Raw genomic sequence first — 18436 nt, 5'->3', positions numbered from 1 at the left:
ATTGAAAAACACCATTAGTGGAATAGACGACACCAGGCGGCTGTTGCATGCAATTTGAATCATTTTCAAATTTTCATATTGAAGTCGTCGCAACACTACTTTCAAGGAGCTACAGTTACTTTGATTCACCTTAATATAAAACAAACAAAACTACCGCAAAAACTCGAGCCAACCTGTTTCTAAAAAGTTATAAATCTAGCAAGCATTGTCCAAACAGATTTTTGAACAATCTACGACATGAAACAGTACTCGAATGGTACCATATTATTGTTATCACGTAAGCAAACGTTGTCATAGCATTTCGTGCAATTCCATTAAATCATTAACTAAATTTCTTCTATCATCAACAATCGCCGAGGGGGTAATTTTCTGATATTATTCACTTCATTCTTCACCGAGTCGGAAAACTACTGAACATAAAATGAAAAAGGGAGTCTTTTTCGGTTTCCACGTGCTGGACTGTACTATATGACGATGAGATGACGACTTCACAGTTTTAAAATGAAAAGGTAGGTTTCAATATTTCTAGATATGAGGTATTGAAATATTAAATCCATTCTTCACTGCTCTCAAAAATGACGAGAGCTAGCGTATTGCACTTTGTATAATACTCCAAATATAGAAACAACGTTTCTCTTCGCGGTGAATTTGGTGTATGAAAATATTGTTCTATGGTCAACGTTTTTCCTAGTGGGATAGTTGCAACATCGAATACTATCTAATGGTTGGAACTTGGAAGAAACTAGGACAGAGGTCCCAAACTAAAACCCCAAGAAATTTCAAAACTTGAACAAAGGATTTATTATTGGCGGGAATTTGGCCCTCTCATATAACATTTTTTTAGCTACATTTTTTTGTCTCCTGATGACGAACAGCGCCTACAGTTCAAAACGTCGAGTTAAACAAACTGGTTCTTTCTCAGAACCACACAACTCACAAAGAGATATCATTCACATGGTGTTACCGCAAACCTCCCCTTCAATGATCAAGTCCACCATGCAAACCTTTAAGTCTCATCTACATTTTGCTGTTATAATGAAGACATAACAAAGTTGGTAACTTGTTTTAATTATTTTCTAACAGGTAACACATCACTACAGGAAATATATTGATGTCCACCACCACTTTTATAGCAAATCCACAAGATCATTCATACGTTATTGCCAACACCTGAACTTCATTAAAAACTGGAACCTATAGCGCTTGAACTATAAATGGGATCCAAACCACAAGTTCAGGAAAAAACTCAAGCGTTAGTAACAAGTACCAAGAGATAGTAACAAGATTCAAGAGATAGCAAGAAGTTGCAAGTTCCAAAAGATAGTAAGTTCAAAGAGATAGTGACTTTCAAGAAATAGCAAGCGGTTCCAAGAGATACTAAGGTCCAAGAGATAAGTTTCAAGAGATAGTAAGAAGTTCCAAGAGATAGTAAGAAGTTCCAAGCGATAGTAAGTTCAAAATTACAGTAAAAAGATCCGAGGATTGGCAAGTTCAAGAGATATCAGTTCCAAGGGATGACAACAAGTTCCAACAGATACCAACAAGTTCTAAGGATAGCAACAAGTTCCAAGAGATAGCGACAAGTTCCAAGGATAGCAACAAGTTCCAAGGATAGCAACAAGTTCCAAGAGCTAGTAGCAAGTTCAGAGACAATCATGAACGTCGACGCCCTACCCCGCGGCCAGCCGCCGGTGTTCGTCATGATGCCACATTCAGGGCAGCGGCAGGGCCACCTGAGTGGGGTCATTGATGCCATGGCAGACGCCGTCAAGATACTGGGCGTGGCTCAGTTCCTGATGGCGATGCCGTGTGTTGCGTTGGGCGTGGCAGCTTTTCTGTACAAGTGTCATTATGGGTACATCGCAGCTGGAATATGGGTGGGAGCAATGGTGAGATTTCAATATTTTCATTTCATTTAATGTACAAAACCCTCTCACAATATAGGTTTTCCCGGCTATTTTAACACTTGTATCACACGATTCCCTATATCGATACTTAAATTTCGTCCCCGAACATCGCCAAGCTCAATTCTCAATTTGAATTTCAAAAAGCCACCACTAGATTTCATTTAAGGTTCAGTATAATTCAAATTGTTAGCATTCTGATTCGTCCAAAATCTTTGAAATTCGTCTCGTGAAGCAATCGGCGTTGAATTGAAAAAGGAAATTCGTTTTTTGTCATTCGTTTTAATGTTCTTGTCGTTACATTTCGTCTCTGGTGACTTAAAACGTTACGATTAAAAATGTGCCCAATCTTTGGACTTATCGATATAGGGAATTCGTGTGATACAAGTGTTAAAATAGCCGGGAAAACCTATAGTATCTAATAAAAGGTTGAATTCAAATTTGAATTCCTTGGGAAGAAAGTAAGATAAAAATGGACCGCTCTGTGATATAAATGCATCTGGTTCTCATGCACGAATACCAATGCAGGATAACTGTTACAAGATAATTAAGCAATGACATTCAATCTTTAACAATGACAAATTGAAGGTGCATACAGTATGACCCGGCTAAACAGATGGTATATTATTTTATATGAAAAAAAGAAGAATGAAGTATCTTCACGCTGTTTTCTAACGTCTATAGAAGCCTGCATTAAAAAATATATATATTTTTTTAATTTTTTATTTTTATTTTTAATTTTTATTTTTTTATTAACCCACGGCCACCGAGCCACAAGTGCAGTGCATAAGTCAAGAGCATATGCCCGACCCTCCCAAAATAGCATGTGTCTTTGTCACAGGATCCCGGTGTGGCATGGATTTTAATAATAGAGTCCTGATCTATCCATTGTCACCACAAACAAGCAGCCGGCATTAAAATATCATCAGTTCCCAACTTCATAAAAAAAATCTTTAGAAAAAAGCCCGTTCATGAGACTGGAGTACTTTTCTTCCCTGTTTTTAAAGGTTTTGCTGTCAGGCGTGATGGGAATATACGCCGGAGCTAATAAAGAACAGTGCCCGGTAAGTCCTGTACAATAACAACATTTTAATTAACCAGCCAACAATAAAACTTTACAAAACATGGCTGCAGTGTTTGGTTTACAGCATATTGTCTTTGTGTACGAGTAGAGAACAACTCATGCACTCGGAATCATGAAGAATGGGAGTAACACCACTGGTGTTACATTTGTAACAGTGGTGTTACTTTTTCAACACTGGTGTTAAATAGTCAACACCACTGGTTAGTCAACACCCTACCCGTTTGCATTACTTGTACCTTAGGCGTCAATCTGTTACACTGACTCATTGATATGAACAGAGTAAAGTACCGGTACCGGTTGCCCAGGTTTTAGAGGGGAAGGGTGTGTACTTGATATCTATAGACAACAATATTGTTAGAAATTATGAATTTATGCTTCATGCCCGCGTTTCCAGGTTAAAGATGAGAACCTTAGGCCAATTGATTGGTATACACACTGTGTGTTACTCAGGCACGTTTTATTTATCCAACGAAAATCAAACATTCTGTAACCTGGCACCACTTCAGATCTATTTCAATAGAGTCATGGGAGATACCACGTTAATGATATCGACTACAATGCGGCAAAGGGAAGTCCAAAATACACGATTACACCGAAAATTATCTAAACAGATTTCTGCAAGCTATACGACTGTTTTATCTGGGGAAAAGACCATTTTGGGTTATTTGGTTTTTTTTTAGATAGCCGCAGAGCTAATTACCCACGAATGCAATCATGGCTTACTTATAGGCCTCCATTCTGAGAAATTAATAATTATTCAACAATTAAGCAGCTGGCGTTGCCATTTTTTATTTACTCTAGACAGGCCCATATATAACTATTTATTCACTTATAACTGTAATTCATCTCTTTCAATATTATAATTAAATGCATGGATTATTATTGCGGAAAATTGGTCATTTGGGAGACATTCCCATAAACCTGTGCACAATATTTTTTTCCATTTTTAATGTCAGCTAACCCCAATTTATATCCTACCCCACAAATTTCGGTATACATGTACACGTATTTATGTTTTGGACCACGAGCAATCGGCGATCTAGCCTGTTTGCAACATTAACATTTTGCCTCTAAATAGGAGCTGTGGCATTAGAGAGACATTAAAATGTCTCCCTAATGCCCGGTGTCTCCCTAAGGTATAACTAATGATGACAGCCAGTCTCCCAAAGATACCAATAACAGGTATAATGTTTCCCTTGTTTTGTCATTAATTATGTTTCCATATTTTCAGCTCTCCTGCTATCACATGATGTCTATTCTCAATATTTTGTCCGGCACGGCGCTCCTTACCATCCACACTCTGTCGGTTCTTCAGGAATTGACGACATGCGCAGATGCGACCAAAACCTGTCCGGTAAGATTTTTTTTTTCAAGACGCTTCATGTTGCGTAAAATCTTCTGGATTTAATTATTGTATATTTCATATTGATTGATTCTGTCCACCCTCAAAAATGTGTTTATTTATTTATTTAAGTTGAAATAAGACTCCCCTTAAGAAAAGACTTCAAAAATTGTAACTGCTTAATAAATGAAAAACACGAGGTTTTACATTAATTAAAAAAACCCAAAATTCTGACACAAAAAACTGGTCTACTGAACGACAACTACAGGTAATAAACACATATATTCTGCCAACTTCGGGTTAAGTGCGATTTAGTATTAATCTTCGCGTGAAACTATTCTTGCAGTTTTAAACTTATAAGTGAACTTTTTGTTTTTAAATTTACATATTTTTTTTAACACATCAACTGTTGTTTCCCTTTCCTTGCTTGCCTCTATGCCTGACTTTCAAAGTGAAAAATTTTCATAATATATATCAAATTCATACTCCTTTTCCCTTTCAATTTTTTTAGGCTCTTTGCTTGACCTTTAACAATCTGCTCTCAGCCACGGGTTTGGTGTTCTTCTTCCTTGCTCTAACGGCAGCTATCGTTAGCGTGAGTCTCAATACTAAAGTAGCCAAGTCCAAAGAGCAGGTGGGTCGGAATGTGTGATTTTCCTGTTTTCTCTTCTATTGTTTAGTCTTTGACTTGTTTTTGTTTGTTTGTTTGTTTGTTTATTTCTTTATGCGTGCTTTTTAGTTGTGGTGTTTAAATTGTTTTTTTTTAAAGGTTTTTTGTTGTTTGTTTATTTCTTTATGTGTGCTTTTTAGTTGTGGTGTTTTGTTTTATTTAAGGTTTTTTTATGTCTAGTTTGATGGGTTCTTTCAAGCTTTGGTTTTGATTTTTTTTTGGGGGGGGGTGTCATTTTGGATTTTCGTGGGTTTTTGGGTGGGGTATTTTTGGGGGAGTGGGGTTCATTTGGCTTTAGGGTTTTCTTTGGGGGTGTTTTTTTACGGGGGTTGGGAGAGGCTAAGGGTAGATGGTTGGAGAATGTAGATTTGAAGGGATTGTTTTTTTTTTTTAAAAGTGCCAGACAAAGTGCTGGTGCGGCTCGGTATATGTTATAGGCTCTATGATATTTGCAATGACATTGGAAAATGTCAATTACTGTTGACATAATTTAACTGACATTCAAACCATTATAAATACGATTCAAAATATTTCAAACTTGAATGTTCAATATATGTTTTCTTTTAACCGTAGGTTATTCCGTTGATTCCCTATCCATACGGGAACCGACCCGCGATGAGGCCACTACCGGCACCAAATGCAGGTAAAAATGAATAGCGCCCCCATTCGTCTAGCTCTGCCATTCCGATTCGATGAAGCAATTTTTTCAAGACTTGTCTACGAGATTGTAAATGTTTTTTTCCCCAACTTTTTTTCGCATGAAGGTTCATATCCTGGTACTACAACACTGAATAAAAACACTAGGCGTCTATAGAGGCGAATATTCATGTGGACAAATTCAAAAAATTATTTTATATTTTTGTATAAAATTTCTAATCCAGCGAAAAATAATTAGGCCTATTATTAGTATTAAACTCTCCCAACATTTGAGAACTTAATTTAATGTACTCACCTTGAATTCTTGACTTCTTGGGCCCTGTTCCGTCTCCAAAATTATTCCAAATCCAAGATGTTGATCCCAAATGAAAGCCACGTACTGCATTTCCCAGTCTTCCAGCAAAATTCTCTTGCACGGACGGACTTCAAGTTGTGTTGTTGTAGTGTTATACTGCACGTCCGTTGGTCCACGCTTTTCGTGGGCAACATGCACGTGTACGTACGTGTACGTGTGTTTACAATTTGCACTTCGCACGTGCTTTTGCCCCGTCAAGGAAAATCACATTTATTATCCTAAAGTCGGTCACTCCACACTTTCATACCTTTCACAGTTTAGCCTAAACGTAACTGCTTCCATTCCTATTTGGTTGTATATTCCACGAAGCGCTAGAAACTTGATTTGGTGAAACATCTTTTACTGCAAAAGTCGATCCATACTTTTCTGTCGGCCATGTTTGTTTACGTTTTTATTTGCCGCGCGCAATCCGCGTGTGGACTGAGCGCATGCGCAACATTAAACATTTGTTATTTCAGGTCATTGACAAAACCAGTAGTATTTTCGTATTGTTTATAAAAAAAATGATGGCTCACATGAAATTCACTTTTTTTTTCTGCAGGAGCCACACGAGGCGATATCCAACTCCAAAATCTCGATTTCAACGACGAAAGCTTCAAGTTTCTTTGAGAGAAAAATGTTAGTGGAAATCGGCGATTCGGATGCAGCAAGTTGGATCATTTATGTAAGGCCAAAAAAAAAAAGTCTCCGGTTTCTGGTATGCGCGCGCGTCGCCGTAGCCATGCGCGTCGGCAAAATGAAAAAGTTTTTTTTTTCAGTGAAAGATGATGTCTCAAAACCGCCAAACTCACTGGTTTGATGGAATTCTGCTGCTTCACAATTTTAACGTGTTTTTAGGTGGGGTTATGGTCGTGAATAAGCTTTATGTGGCCTCTCTGGACTCCCATATATTTGCACTAAGTTTAGTTGGGAACCATTTGCAGTCATCAGCCGACATTTGAAGCAAAAAATCAGGTAAAAAAAAAGAAAAAAGCCGCGTCGCCGCACCACTTTTTGGGCAAGCTCCATACCAGAAACCGGACACTTTTTTTATGGCCTAATGTAAATATTAGACAAGACCAACAACCCATTTCAACTGTTCAAAGGAAGACAAATTAGTGATCTCTTGCTTTACCATCAAATCAAAATTAATTCAAATGCACATCTAATCAAGAAATACCTCCCTTTTTCACTTCAAAGGGCCACTATTTATCGATTTTAAAAATTAAAAGACTCGTGTACTTTTACCTCGAGCGAAATACGGATGCAACAACTAAGTAATTCTTTTCCTCGTCAACGAAAAAAATGTCTTAAAACTTTATCTTAATATTAAACATGTAGTCAACTTGTGAAGCTTTTTACATTTTTGATTTTTTGTCATTTGTTGTTTTTTTTACTTGGGACCCTTATTAAAATAAATAACACAATAATGTAGTAACAAAGTGAAGACCAACAAAAATACTCATTTTAGCTTGCTCTGATTCTATCTGATTGCTGTAAATTTATTTTTCTGATGTGTAATAGACAGACTAAACAGACTAGGAAAATATTTGTAAACAGTGTAAAAGTATAAATGTTTTTGACAAATAATATGGTGTATATATTCCTTGTGATTTAGATTATCACAAGTTCAGATATAATCATACTTTTTAAGTACATGAACAATACTTTTTAGAGCATATGAAACACCAAGTATTTGGAAATGTAAAAGGAGATATATACTCTGTTAAAATTACAAGTGCACACAAAAATGTGATCATGAAAATGTAGTTCGATCCAATTCATATTTGTGAAAACAATTGTAACGGTGAGTACTGTTTTCAATATTTTATAACTCATAATTTGTTTCTTGGAAAAGGAACGAGCTTATTTTCTAGAATGTATTGACGTTTCCTTACAAAACTGCAATAATATGTACTGTCTGCTCCTAAAAATACAATAACATGAGTCGACCTTGAAATATGACAGAGTACAGTTTTGTTTTGATACTTAGAAACAAGCATGATGTCCATCCTTGTGCGCTGTATTGACGGGTTTCAAGAAATATTGGAATGTTTAAAATTGAAACTTCTATGACGAATAACCTTTCCCAAAAAAGAGTAAAAACCTCTTATAAAACTAGACAAAATCTTGCACACCATGTATGTATTAAACAAGATCTTGGTAAGGCACTTGTGGAAACGAAAATCTGAATAATCATAATTATTACAAAATATTATTTTTGGATTCTGAAATAAATCAAATCTAAAAAAAAATACACCTAAACTAATCTTCAAACTTTAAAAGTCCCAAAAGATACAACTGAAACGATGAAAATGAATGTTATAAGGGCGCAATTGTTACTTAGTTTTGAGTTATTGCACTTTAATACAACTTTCAAGAACTAAACTTGGCAAGCTGAAGTACAAATCAGTGCCAAAAATGAAATGGAAAGAATGTAATATCCAGACGCCACTTTGGTTGTGTACAAAGTCTATGGAGAGTTGAGTGCATTTTCAAAGTATTTTCCGACATAAGTGGAAATGTTTCTCAGTCCCAGATTCATGTCCTTTCAAAATTGTTGCCACGATTTACCTTCATTGGGATTATATTGAAAAAAAGAAGACAGGATGCAACATTCCTTCCATAAAATGCAATATTTTGATTATAAACACTTGAAAATATGTGCACATATCTATCAAAAGGTAAAAACCTTATACAAGTTTGAGTAATGCTTGACAAATTACGACTTACAAATTGTGCCTTTAGGCCAACAAATTGTGTTTGGTAAAAGATAAGAAGCTTACTTCAGATGGAAGCTGTTTAATACTATCAACAGTAATTTTTTTTCCCCACAGCAAACTTGATCACATGAACATTTTCACTTCGGTATTTTCTGTTGTGCAAATTTAACCAGTTTGTGCCGGGATTATTTTGACATCGACCGGACCCATGCGCAGAATTGTTTTTCATAAAGATTGATGCCGCGGTTTCAGGCCATCATCTGCAGGTAGCACACCCTGATATTTCCTGCCTCGCTTGCGAGTGGGTCGCTGACAGATATTTCCGGCCTCTCTCCTTGCGTGTTTATCTATCATCTGTTCCAATTACATGTATTGCAAAACCTTTGCGTGTATACACGTCCTCCGACTTGAACTGGTTAAGTTGGCAAATTGATTTTGAATGGGCTATTAAAGTGACTTCAGCCTTTAATTTTGGACATTTGATTTTATCACTCTCACATTCAGTTGCATCTTTTCACAAGAGAAAAATATCTGGCCACTACTTTTAAGAATAAAACCATGATTAGCGACTGTGAAGGATGTCTTACAACTCCTCCTTCTGCGATTCTTTGAGTTTACGGAGCATGTAGGAATACATATCGTCCAGAGAGCGACTTCCGCTGTATTTCTCCACAAAATTGCCATTCTTAAATAACATCAGGGTGGGGTAACCTTTAACCTGTAAATAAAAAAAAGAGGAAAAATGGAGTTTCACTTTTTGACAATCATATTTTGTTGACCACAAGAGTGCTGTGGTCCAATGGTTACGTTGTTCGACTGGTGTGTCGTGGTACATGGTTCGAATCCTGACGGGGAACATGGTGCTTGTGGTCTTGGGCAAGACACTTTACTACGATTGACTCTTTCCTCCCAGGAGTATAAATGGGTACCTGTGAAGGTAGAGACCAGATTGCGATGATCTTGAGCTGCTGCAGGGTCTCATTCCTGATGAACAGGGATAATAATTGCGATGCGCATATATGCATAAATTATTTATTATTATCAGGGGATTTGATTAGGGTTTCTATTTCATGCTTAAAGGGTTCGCGGTTCGAATCCAGCTTCAGGTCACTTGTGTCCCTTGGGAAGCCACTTTATCAGGTTGCCTCAAGGTACACAGGGCTTTAGTCAGGATTCATGACAAATCAGGGGTCTTAGGTTCAATTCCAGCTGCTGACCACATGTTGTGTCCTTGGGCAAGCCACTTCACCCATCTTGCCTCTCTCCACCCAGGAGTATAAATGGGTACCGGCATTAGCTGCGGAATAACCTGCAAGGGACTGGCATCCCATCCAGGGGAATAAACATTATCTCAGTCACTGAATTGACTGTTGCAGTCTGGAATATCTCCAGAGTCCAGTCGACAGAAAATAAATACATGGAGATCACCTGTCTAAATCCAATACCTATTTGGGGCAACCCAAGTAGCTCCTTATACTATTTGGTTTGGCACGACTCTGAAAATAAGTCTTGAACAGGTGTTATTTACCTCATGTTTACTACAGGTGGTTTTGTGCACCGTGCAATCCACCTTGGCCGCTGTAAGGCCTGGCTTGTCCTCGACTTTCCGAGCCAAGTCTTCAAAGGTGGGAGCTAGTTTCTTGCAGTGACCACACCTGCAAAAAGAGGACAGGAAACCAGACATTCATTTCTAACTCTACAAGCAGTTTTGCTAAGAGCCTTCCTGAATCCTTCAAAATCCTCCACTGTGCAGGAACCCAATGGCACACTCTTTGTACCTGCCAAGTTTCAAGGTGCATTAAGCCCAGTGTAAAGTAAACAGAGGCTGGGCTCTACCTTCCTCAATCCTACAAAAACCTTTTAAAACATAGTGGTCATCATCATCATTCATCTGAAATGAATCACTAGAGGGATACAGGAGGGCGACGGTAAAGTTTGGAATGAAGGAGGTTATGAAGAGGGGTCACGGTCAAAAATTAATCACAAGAGGGCAGTGTTCCTCAGGGGTGTTCAGAGTTAGGCCATGTCTGAAACGGGCCTCCAGAGCTACGGCTATGTCTATTGTCGGTTTGTTCTCACATAGTTGCCATGGACAAGGACCTAGCCATAACCCTAGACGAGAGATTTGGATGCGGCCTTAGAAGAAACTGTGGCCATCCTCTAACTTGTTTTACTTCTTAATGCAGAGCAAAGGAGGGAGGACGCATTTTATAACTTGGACTTACCAAGGTGCGAAGAATTTGACAAATGTGAGGCCTTTCGAGATGCCCTCTGGAAAACTATCTTCAGTTAATATGACGACCTGAAAGGAAAATTTAAAATTAGCCAGGAGTTTTGTGAGTTTGTGGGGTATTCAGAACTTGTGTGGACTTAGGAGACTTGCTGGGTCTTGTGAGGACTTGTGATGGATTTGTGAGGACCTAGAGGACTTGTGGGGACTTGCAGTGGATTTGTGACAATTTGGGGGACTTGTCTTGACTTGTAAGGACTTGTGGTGGACTAGTGAGGACTTGTAATGGATTTGTGAGGACTTAAAGGACTTGTGGGGACTTGCGATGGATTTGTGACAACTTGGGGGACTTGTCTGGACTTGTAAGGACTTGTGGTGGACTTGTGAGGACTTGTAGTGGACTTGTAAGGACTTGTGGTGGATTTGTGAGGACTTGTAATGGATTTGTGAGGACTTAGAGGACCTGTTATAGACTTGACTACAACTGGAAATAATTGATAAATCAATGCGTCCAAAGTCAGAGTAAGGTGTCCAAAATTTGTACAACACCCAGACTCCTCTCTGCATAAACAAATACCGACAATGGGTACCTTAGATTCCCGAGGCTCAGTCTGCCCCGCCGGCCCGTCCATTATCTTCTTCTCCTCCACTTTCTTTTCTTCCTTCTTGATGTCTTGAGTGGGCGGGGCTTCGGTGCTGGGCGGAGCCATCTTGCTGGTGACATACTCCTTCAGGGATTTGTGGTCACGCCCACCTTTGTAGGTGTCAATCTGTTAACCAATCAGATTCGTTGATGTTATTTTTCAACTCTTGAATGGGTGGAGCTTCAGACTCTTCCCTTGTTTGTGTGTGTTTTCCCAAATTCTCTTGAGTTTTCCCCGACTGGAAAAATGAAAGCTCATTTTCAAGCTTTCCCCTGATTTAAGAAGTGGCTGGCTGGGTTGGAGGGGGGGGGGGGGGGGTGTCTGCAGCGGACTCACCTCCTTGCCGTCCCTGAAGTACTTGAGTGTTGGGAAGTTGTTTACGTTGTGTTCCCTGCAGACCTGTCTATGTGCTGTACAGTCAATCTGTCGGGGATGAAATTTGGCGTCAAAATTGCAATGCCTCTTTTCATAATTCAACATACATCTACACGACACAGTTTTGGTCTTTTTAATTTTTGGTTTTTGAAATCTGAAGAGGAATCAACCACCTTTGCTATCGTGATGGCTTCGTTGTGTGAGAACCCTTCTGCGAGCTGTTGCCATGGCTCCGCCAATCTCTTGCAGTGTCCGCACCAGGGGGCGTAAAATTCGACAAAGTGGTCACCCTCGGTAATGTGCCCCTTGAAGTTGTCTTCCGTCAGCTCGTAGAGTCCATGTTTGGCCTCCGGAGGTTGGGGAACACTCTCCTAAAAAGCCAAAAATTGGAAACATTTCTAGTTTCTGTACGGAAGTTTTTTGGCTGTTTCATATTTCAGTTAAGAACAGCTCTTATTTTCGTTGCGATTATTTTTTTCCTTTTTCTTTCACATTTTGTACATGTTTTCATTCTGGACCGCACTTTGGACTCTTTATAATTCTGATCAACTTCAAACTTGTAACATGTGTAGAACATCAACTTGCAGATGGTCTGAGAAAATTTTCACTTCACAACTGGAATAAAATCTCTCCTAAAACTAAAAGTCAAAATGAATGATGTCATGCTTTGTTGACACTTTTTACTGGAAATGAGTGCCACGTCGTTCTCATAAGGAAGTGCACAAGAAAACAAAGTGTTATGTCGTTATGTTTCAAGTCCATTCGCATAATTATTTCACCTTCTTCTTGTCAAGTTGTTCAAGCATGAACCTCTCCAGATTTTCAAAGTCTCGTTTGCCGGTGTATTTGGCCGGCTGCTTGCCTGGGTTGAAGAACTTGAGAGTTGGGTATCCCTTGACATCGTTCTCGTGGCAAACCTTGGTCTCCTTGATACAGTCAACCTATTTAGGAAAATTATCCAAAATGAAAACAAATTAAATGATGGAGATTATTTTGCTCTTTCTGAAACTTTTTGTCTTCTACAACAGTACTGGAAAGTGGAAAAGAAAAAGCAGCATACCGTACTAAGAAAGAATTTACAGGGGTGAAAAACTGCCAAAATTATGTAAATGTATGCAATTAAAGAAAGGTTTGCAATGCAAAGTCACGAGGTTTCATAATGTCTTATGCACAGTAGGTAATGGCTTAAGATCAGCAGTGCTGGTTAATTTTTGCCCAGTTTGTGTCTCATCTTGGAGAATTGTGGAGAAATGTGAGGAAAATCTTAAGGGAATTGTCAATAGAATGGAATTGGGAGAACTGAAATACAGGGATGGATACCGCATTCACAGAATGGAAAATAACATCACTCAATACTCTTTGTTCAACCCAAAATGAAGGAATTTAGTCCAATATTTAATTGAGCTTCTTCGTCACAGAAACTGAAAGAAAAAAATCGATACCTTTGCATAAGTGGCTGGCACAGATTCATCTGTATTAAAACGCTCAGCAAGTTGATCCCATACTGGCGCTAACTTCTTGCAATGTCCACACCTAGAATGAACAAACACAAAATCAGCAGCATAAAGTTAATGGAAACACGACAGGATATTTTTGGGGATAATTCCATTCAGATTCAGAAATAATATAATCTTTAAATCAAAATCCTCAATAATTTATTACAGAGTTATTCAAACTTTAAAAAAAAACCTTCAAATTAAAAAAACAAATTGTGCCATAAGTGAACAGGAAAACAGTTTTTGTCTAGTACCTTGATAATGATTAAGATTTCAATGCCAGCTCACCTAGGATATCTGACAACGATTAAATATTTAGGAAGAGCCCCTTTCCCAAAATTGCTAACCCACTTCCCAACAGAGGTTTTACATATTACTACAACTGCTCTTAGCTCAAATCTGGAGTTACACGTGGACTTGCAATTTACATATATGCAAATAATGCCTGCATGTCATCATCTGATTGGACAGCCAAAGGCTGAGCATATTTCAAATAAAATGCAAATGAAATGCAAATAAAAAAATCAATAGAAATAAAAATATGAACAATGTGTCCTTTTTCTTTTTTAAACTTTTAAACATTTTTTTATTACATAGTTTTAAGTCCTGAAGCAAGATTAATAACATTTCACATATCTGCAGAAGTCTGAAACCTTTTTCAATATACATGTAGTAATGATTGTATGAAGTATGCACCGATACAAATTTAATTATGCGCATACACTTTACTCCTGTTTGCTCTGACTTTTTGAGACAGATGCGCTGTTCACGATTTCATTTATGGATCAATAAAATACCACAGACGCCAAGATAACCATAGCAACTGATTGGCTTTCACTTTGCCTTATACGCTTTGATTTATTGACGTTTGCACACAGCTGAACCACAGGTGTACATTTTGCCAGTTAAAAGGAATTTTTTTTAATACTTTATTCAACCAGGCCAAACAAGTCTATCACTGCAGTGAAAGTTGATTCTTGGCAATCTTGTTACAAATAAACACACACATTAATGTCAGGCATTTGCTGCAGTTTCTTTTTTTTTCTTATTATCTAAATAATGATTTGAGTTTTAACTCAAAAATTACAATTTTTTTTTCTTTTAATAGTGTTCTTTACTTTAGTAGATTGCATTTTCTTCGTTGTATTCCGTGGCTTTAGAGGATTTTTTTTTTATAGGGAAATATAATCCAAGAACCATTCAGTCATGTCGGTTGATAGTCTGGTTCCCAATACTATAGCATGTATAGCCAAAGATCCTGACGTTGAATACAAGGTCAGGGAACCAGACAGTTGACTGCCATGCCGTAACGATAGCAGTTGAAATCCATTATATCATATGGCTGCCATAAGGATGGCCACACTGCTGGCAGTAATGGCACTGCATAAAAAATATTAAATAAAGTCCCACTCAGGAAATATTTCAATTCAACTGCTTTTTGAGTCAACTGCCAAACAAAATTTGACAAAATTTTACCCAAACCATAATTCAGAGTGACTTTTGAAACCACAATCAACATCGGTTCAAATTATAAGACAAAAATTCAAAATACAGTGAATTTGTAAAAATGTCATTAAATTTGTGTCGGCCTAAGTCAAACTGGGGCGACTTTACCTCTATTCTATCGCAGTAAATGTATATGATGTGTTCAAGTCGCCCCACAATAAAGTTGAGTATGTATTTCGAAGCTTACCAAGGAGCGAAAAACATGATGAAATGCGCCGATTTCCCGATGGCATGATTGAACATCAACTCATTGTATTCGTTCTTGACCTCACCGTGATCGTCATTGTCTGCCGAGACGCAGGACATCAAAACAACGGAAAGGAATACCGGCAAAAGTAGAGACATCACGCTTGTCGTGCGAAACTCCATGATGAAAACTTGGACGAATGACAGCGCGACAGCACTGAGACTGGGACCTAGACTGGTATCATGATTAACCTATAATAAGTAGCCACGCTTTTTGACGGGGCCAGTCTCAAAGAAATAGTATTTGGTCATCGCAAGAGGGCGCTATTTCACAACTTTGTGATAAGGATGACGTGTTAATTTTGCTCTTCTGGAATCAATATTCATCGATCACCGGTAACCATGGAGAGTGATCGATTTAATTTTGATATTAGGCATTGGCCGGTGAGAAGTTTCAGAACAGGGACTATTTGTGCTTCCTAAGGGGGGGGGGGGGTAATAACACATCAGCCAAACACAAACAAGTTGGGACGTATAAAGGGGCATGGCTTAGCAGGATTGAACGGGGGTGATCATTAAGAACAGATAATTGTAACGTTCATATCTCCTTTTCCTTTGTTCGTATTGTGTGTTGTGTTGTTCAAATACACAAGCCGGGTTTATTGTAGCGATAAATTATCTCGCCAAAAGAAAAGCAAAATTTTAGAAATTATGTTTCCCAAACTATAGTAGTCAACTTATCTGGATTACCGTAATTTTATTTCCAACGTGTTTTTTCCCTTCAAATCACCATATTGATTAAACTAAAACCAGTACTGAATCATGCATAATAGAGATAGAAAATTGACAAATTCATAACCAGAATTAACAGTTGAACAATCGGTCTAAATCTAAATTCTAGAACTGGAATGATAATGTTAACATATTGAAGTTGCCTAGCCTTCGTTCGTTGGCTGCTGCCATTGACTTCATCTACATAAAATATGTCATGTTCTCGACAAATAATTATATGCAGGACATATTTGAAGCGCGTTTCTGGGGCTGCACATAAAACGTATGGCTACTGAAAAAATAGAAACAACATATTCAATGGACGAGTTTGACGGAGCCTCTAACGTACGTCCTTGGAGTTTATTCAACATTATGCTCATCTTCTAAAAATAAACGTTTTATGGGTTTTTTAAATTTGCATGGGCATAATAATGCATTGCTCAGAGCAAACGAAAGACTATTGTTCCGTAGTTCGTGACTACACTGTGCGAAATAATAATATTTTGTTGGGTGCTACATGTAGCCACGAACCATTCCTTCGTCATCATGACGTCAGAGTAATACGCACACCTTGGGGTCAGGTTTGACGTTATACAGTTAATACCGTAAACACATTTTAAAACGGGGATGGGGTTGAGCCCAATCACCCAATAAAATGCAGACGACAATGCCCTCCTTATTTATTATGAAAGTGATAATTTACCTACGACATACGATTTAACTCAAAACACCGAATTTAAACCCGCCAACACCGGAGTATCGTTGTTCTCCAAGTTCAAGGTTCAAAGTTCAAGGGTTATCCAATCGCTGGAGGGTAGCACTTCCCAGGGTAGCCTTTGTGAAAGAGGCATTTTGCACCAGGAAGAGTGCATTGGCTGTGGCTGGTGCAGAATACTGTGTAAAAAAAATAATTAAAAAAAAAGTATTTTGTTGTACTGATGCTAAGTTTGACGGAGCACTTTTTTTTCGAAATTATATGGGGGGGGGGGTAGGGGGTGAAGATGCAAGGAAGAAAAATTAGACAAAGTGCTGTTTTAGATTTGCTGGTCCCAGGGCCAGCCTACAGCCACCTTTGTACCTAGACTGTCTGACTGTTGTCGTTGTCGTTGTCGTCGTTGCAAGGGCGGATCCAGAACACAATTTTTTGGGAGAGCAAACAAATTTTGGTCCCCCAAAAAGTGGTTTTAAAAAAATCCCGGCAAGGGTTTCGCTTAAGGGCCCCGAAAAAAAGTTTTGGATTCTAGATGCTCTGTGGTGAGATCTGAGGCATTATTTCTGACCACTTTAACCAATTTTCTTTTTTGGAATAGACGGTGTGTACGCAGTGCCTGCCTTTATTGCGACATCACTTTTAAAAAATTGAGTTCGTTTGGGGGGAGCATGGCCCCCATCCCCCGGATCCACCCTTGTGTCTTTGTTGTCGCTTTTGTCGTTGTTGTTAATGACGACTAGCTATGCTGGGTGGAGAGGTTAGTACGAACGAACAAGTGCAGGAATTATACACTAATTAATAACTTACCAACTCTGGCCCTTTGGACTTCCTCCTTGTACACATCTATGAGGAGAGAAGGTAAGACATCCATTTTTATGATGAATTTTTCATCCGTGTATGTCCTAGTATGCAGAGGATTTTCTACTTATTTACCCGTTTTCAATGGAAGAATGTTCCTTGTTATTTACCTTCGGGATGTGAAGGTGCCGCAGAGACCAAGCTCAGGCACAAGACGATAAACACACTGAAGACGAAGATCTTCATCCTTGAAAGAGATCTTTAATTTTAAAAAGGGAAAGAACGGAAAATGTAGAAAGAAGAAAAGACCACGAACAGATTAAAAAGAGCCATCCGCTTCCATACGGTGGCAACGAACAACCCCCAAATCGTTATGAGAATTAAATGCATGTACAGCGGAAGGGGAAATGTCATTCACAGTTTTTTCCTTACGGTCTTACAATACTGGTGCTAGCGTTGTCTGTATATATTGCCAAATTCGGCAATTTTAAGAAAATCTTGTATCTATTTGTCTATTTCACCAATATTGAATTTATACTTAGGCCAGTTGCCAGGATAGATCATTAATACATGAAACGTTGAGTAACATACTTGCTCCGAGGTCCGAGTTCAGATTGAAATCGAATCTTCCCAGCGTCTTGAGAATCAGATGAACGAGCTTCTTGGTGCGTCTGGCTGCTTACAGGCAGAAGCAAAGGAATGATAAAATCTACCCGAGGTGCTACTTCTAAGTACAGCAGTTTGAGCTGGGCGTGGTATCTGACCACATCTGCGCATGCGCTCCATGTAGAACGTGACGACAGAGATGTAACATCCGATACCATCATTATTATCATTTATATTTTACCGTATGCTGAGAAGGGTTCGGTACTTTTGTTACCAAATTTTATCTTACTGCAAATTAAAACAAAAAAGAATATCCCTGTTTCTGTAATGAACAATTAAAATACCCAATTAAAGAATGTGCCTTGTCGTCGGAATATTTGAAGTTAATTTGTTTAATT

General features: G+C 38.4%; 2 protein-coding genes and 1 long non-coding RNA gene across 3 annotated transcripts; 1 reads left to right on the top strand and 2 right to left on the bottom strand.

Annotated features, from left to right (window-relative positions):
* Nucleotides 1-310: 310 nt before the first annotated feature.
* Nucleotides 311-8172, top strand: LOC119724760. The gene is made up of 8 exons (XM_038195968.1): nucleotides 311-509; nucleotides 1084-1889; nucleotides 2912-2968; nucleotides 4220-4342; nucleotides 4842-4964; nucleotides 5574-5643; nucleotides 6554-6677; nucleotides 7050-8172. Exons 2-7 carry the CDS (start codon nucleotides 1656-1658, stop codon nucleotides 6619-6621), a joined length of 675 nt encoding a protein of 224 aa, XP_038051896.1. The 5' UTR covers nucleotides 311-509; nucleotides 1084-1655; the 3' UTR covers nucleotides 6622-6677; nucleotides 7050-8172.
* On the bottom strand, nucleotides 7473-15370 carry LOC119724759 (thioredoxin domain-containing protein 5-like). The gene is made up of 9 exons (XM_038195967.1): nucleotides 15153-15370; nucleotides 13406-13496; nucleotides 12743-12904; nucleotides 12137-12334; nucleotides 11925-12011; nucleotides 11535-11714; nucleotides 10940-11016; nucleotides 10243-10369; nucleotides 7473-9432 (listed from the first exon to the last, which is right to left on the bottom strand). The coding sequence occupies exons 1-9, from the start codon at nucleotides 15332-15334 to the stop codon at nucleotides 9298-9300; spliced, it is 1239 nt and encodes a 412-aa protein (XP_038051895.1). The 5' UTR covers nucleotides 15335-15370; the 3' UTR covers nucleotides 7473-9297.
* A 513-nt stretch (nucleotides 15371-15883) lies between these two features.
* On the bottom strand, nucleotides 15884-18190 carry LOC119724761. Its single transcript, XR_005270672.1, has 4 exons — nucleotides 18024-18190; nucleotides 17603-17691; nucleotides 17442-17477; nucleotides 15884-16816 (listed from the first exon to the last, which is right to left on the bottom strand). It is a non-coding gene; the product is annotated as an uncharacterized LOC119724761 (long non-coding RNA).
* Nucleotides 18191-18436: the final 246 nt, after the last annotated feature.

This window comes from Patiria miniata, unplaced genomic scaffold (assembly GCF_015706575.1).
Source record: "Patiria miniata isolate m_02_andy unplaced genomic scaffold, ASM1570657v1 HiC_scaffold_18, whole genome shotgun sequence".
Taxonomy (NCBI): Eukaryota; Metazoa; Echinodermata; class Asteroidea; order Valvatida; family Asterinidae; genus Patiria; species Patiria miniata.
Note: the sequence above shows the minus strand (reverse complement) of the source record. Positions and strands in the feature narration are given on the sequence as shown.

Bases quoted from the DNA above. Each gene is read 5' to 3' on its own strand.
- LOC119724760 (XM_038195968.1), top strand. From the start codon at position 1,656: ATGAACGTCGACGCCCTACCCCGCGGCCAGCCGCCGGTGTTCGTCATG. The intron at 4,965-5,573 runs GTGGGTCGGAAT...TTTTAACCGTAG, and splicing joins TAGCCAAGTCCAAAGAGCAG to GTTATTCCGTTGATTCCCTA. The intron at 5,644-6,553 runs GTAAAAATGAAT...TTTTTTCTGCAG, and splicing joins ACTACCGGCACCAAATGCAG to GAGCCACACGAGGCGATATC.
- LOC119724759 (XM_038195967.1), bottom strand. From the start codon at position 15,334: ATGGAGTTTCGCACGACAAGCGTGATGTCTCTACTTTTGCCGGTATTC. The intron at 13,497-15,152 runs GTAAGCTTCGAA...TGTTCATTCTAG, and splicing joins ATCATGTTTTTCGCTCCTTG to GTGTGGACATTGCAAGAAGT. The intron at 11,017-11,534 runs GTACCCATTGTC...TTTTCCTTTCAG, and splicing joins CTGAGCCTCGGGAATCTAAG to GTCGTCATATTAACTGAAGA.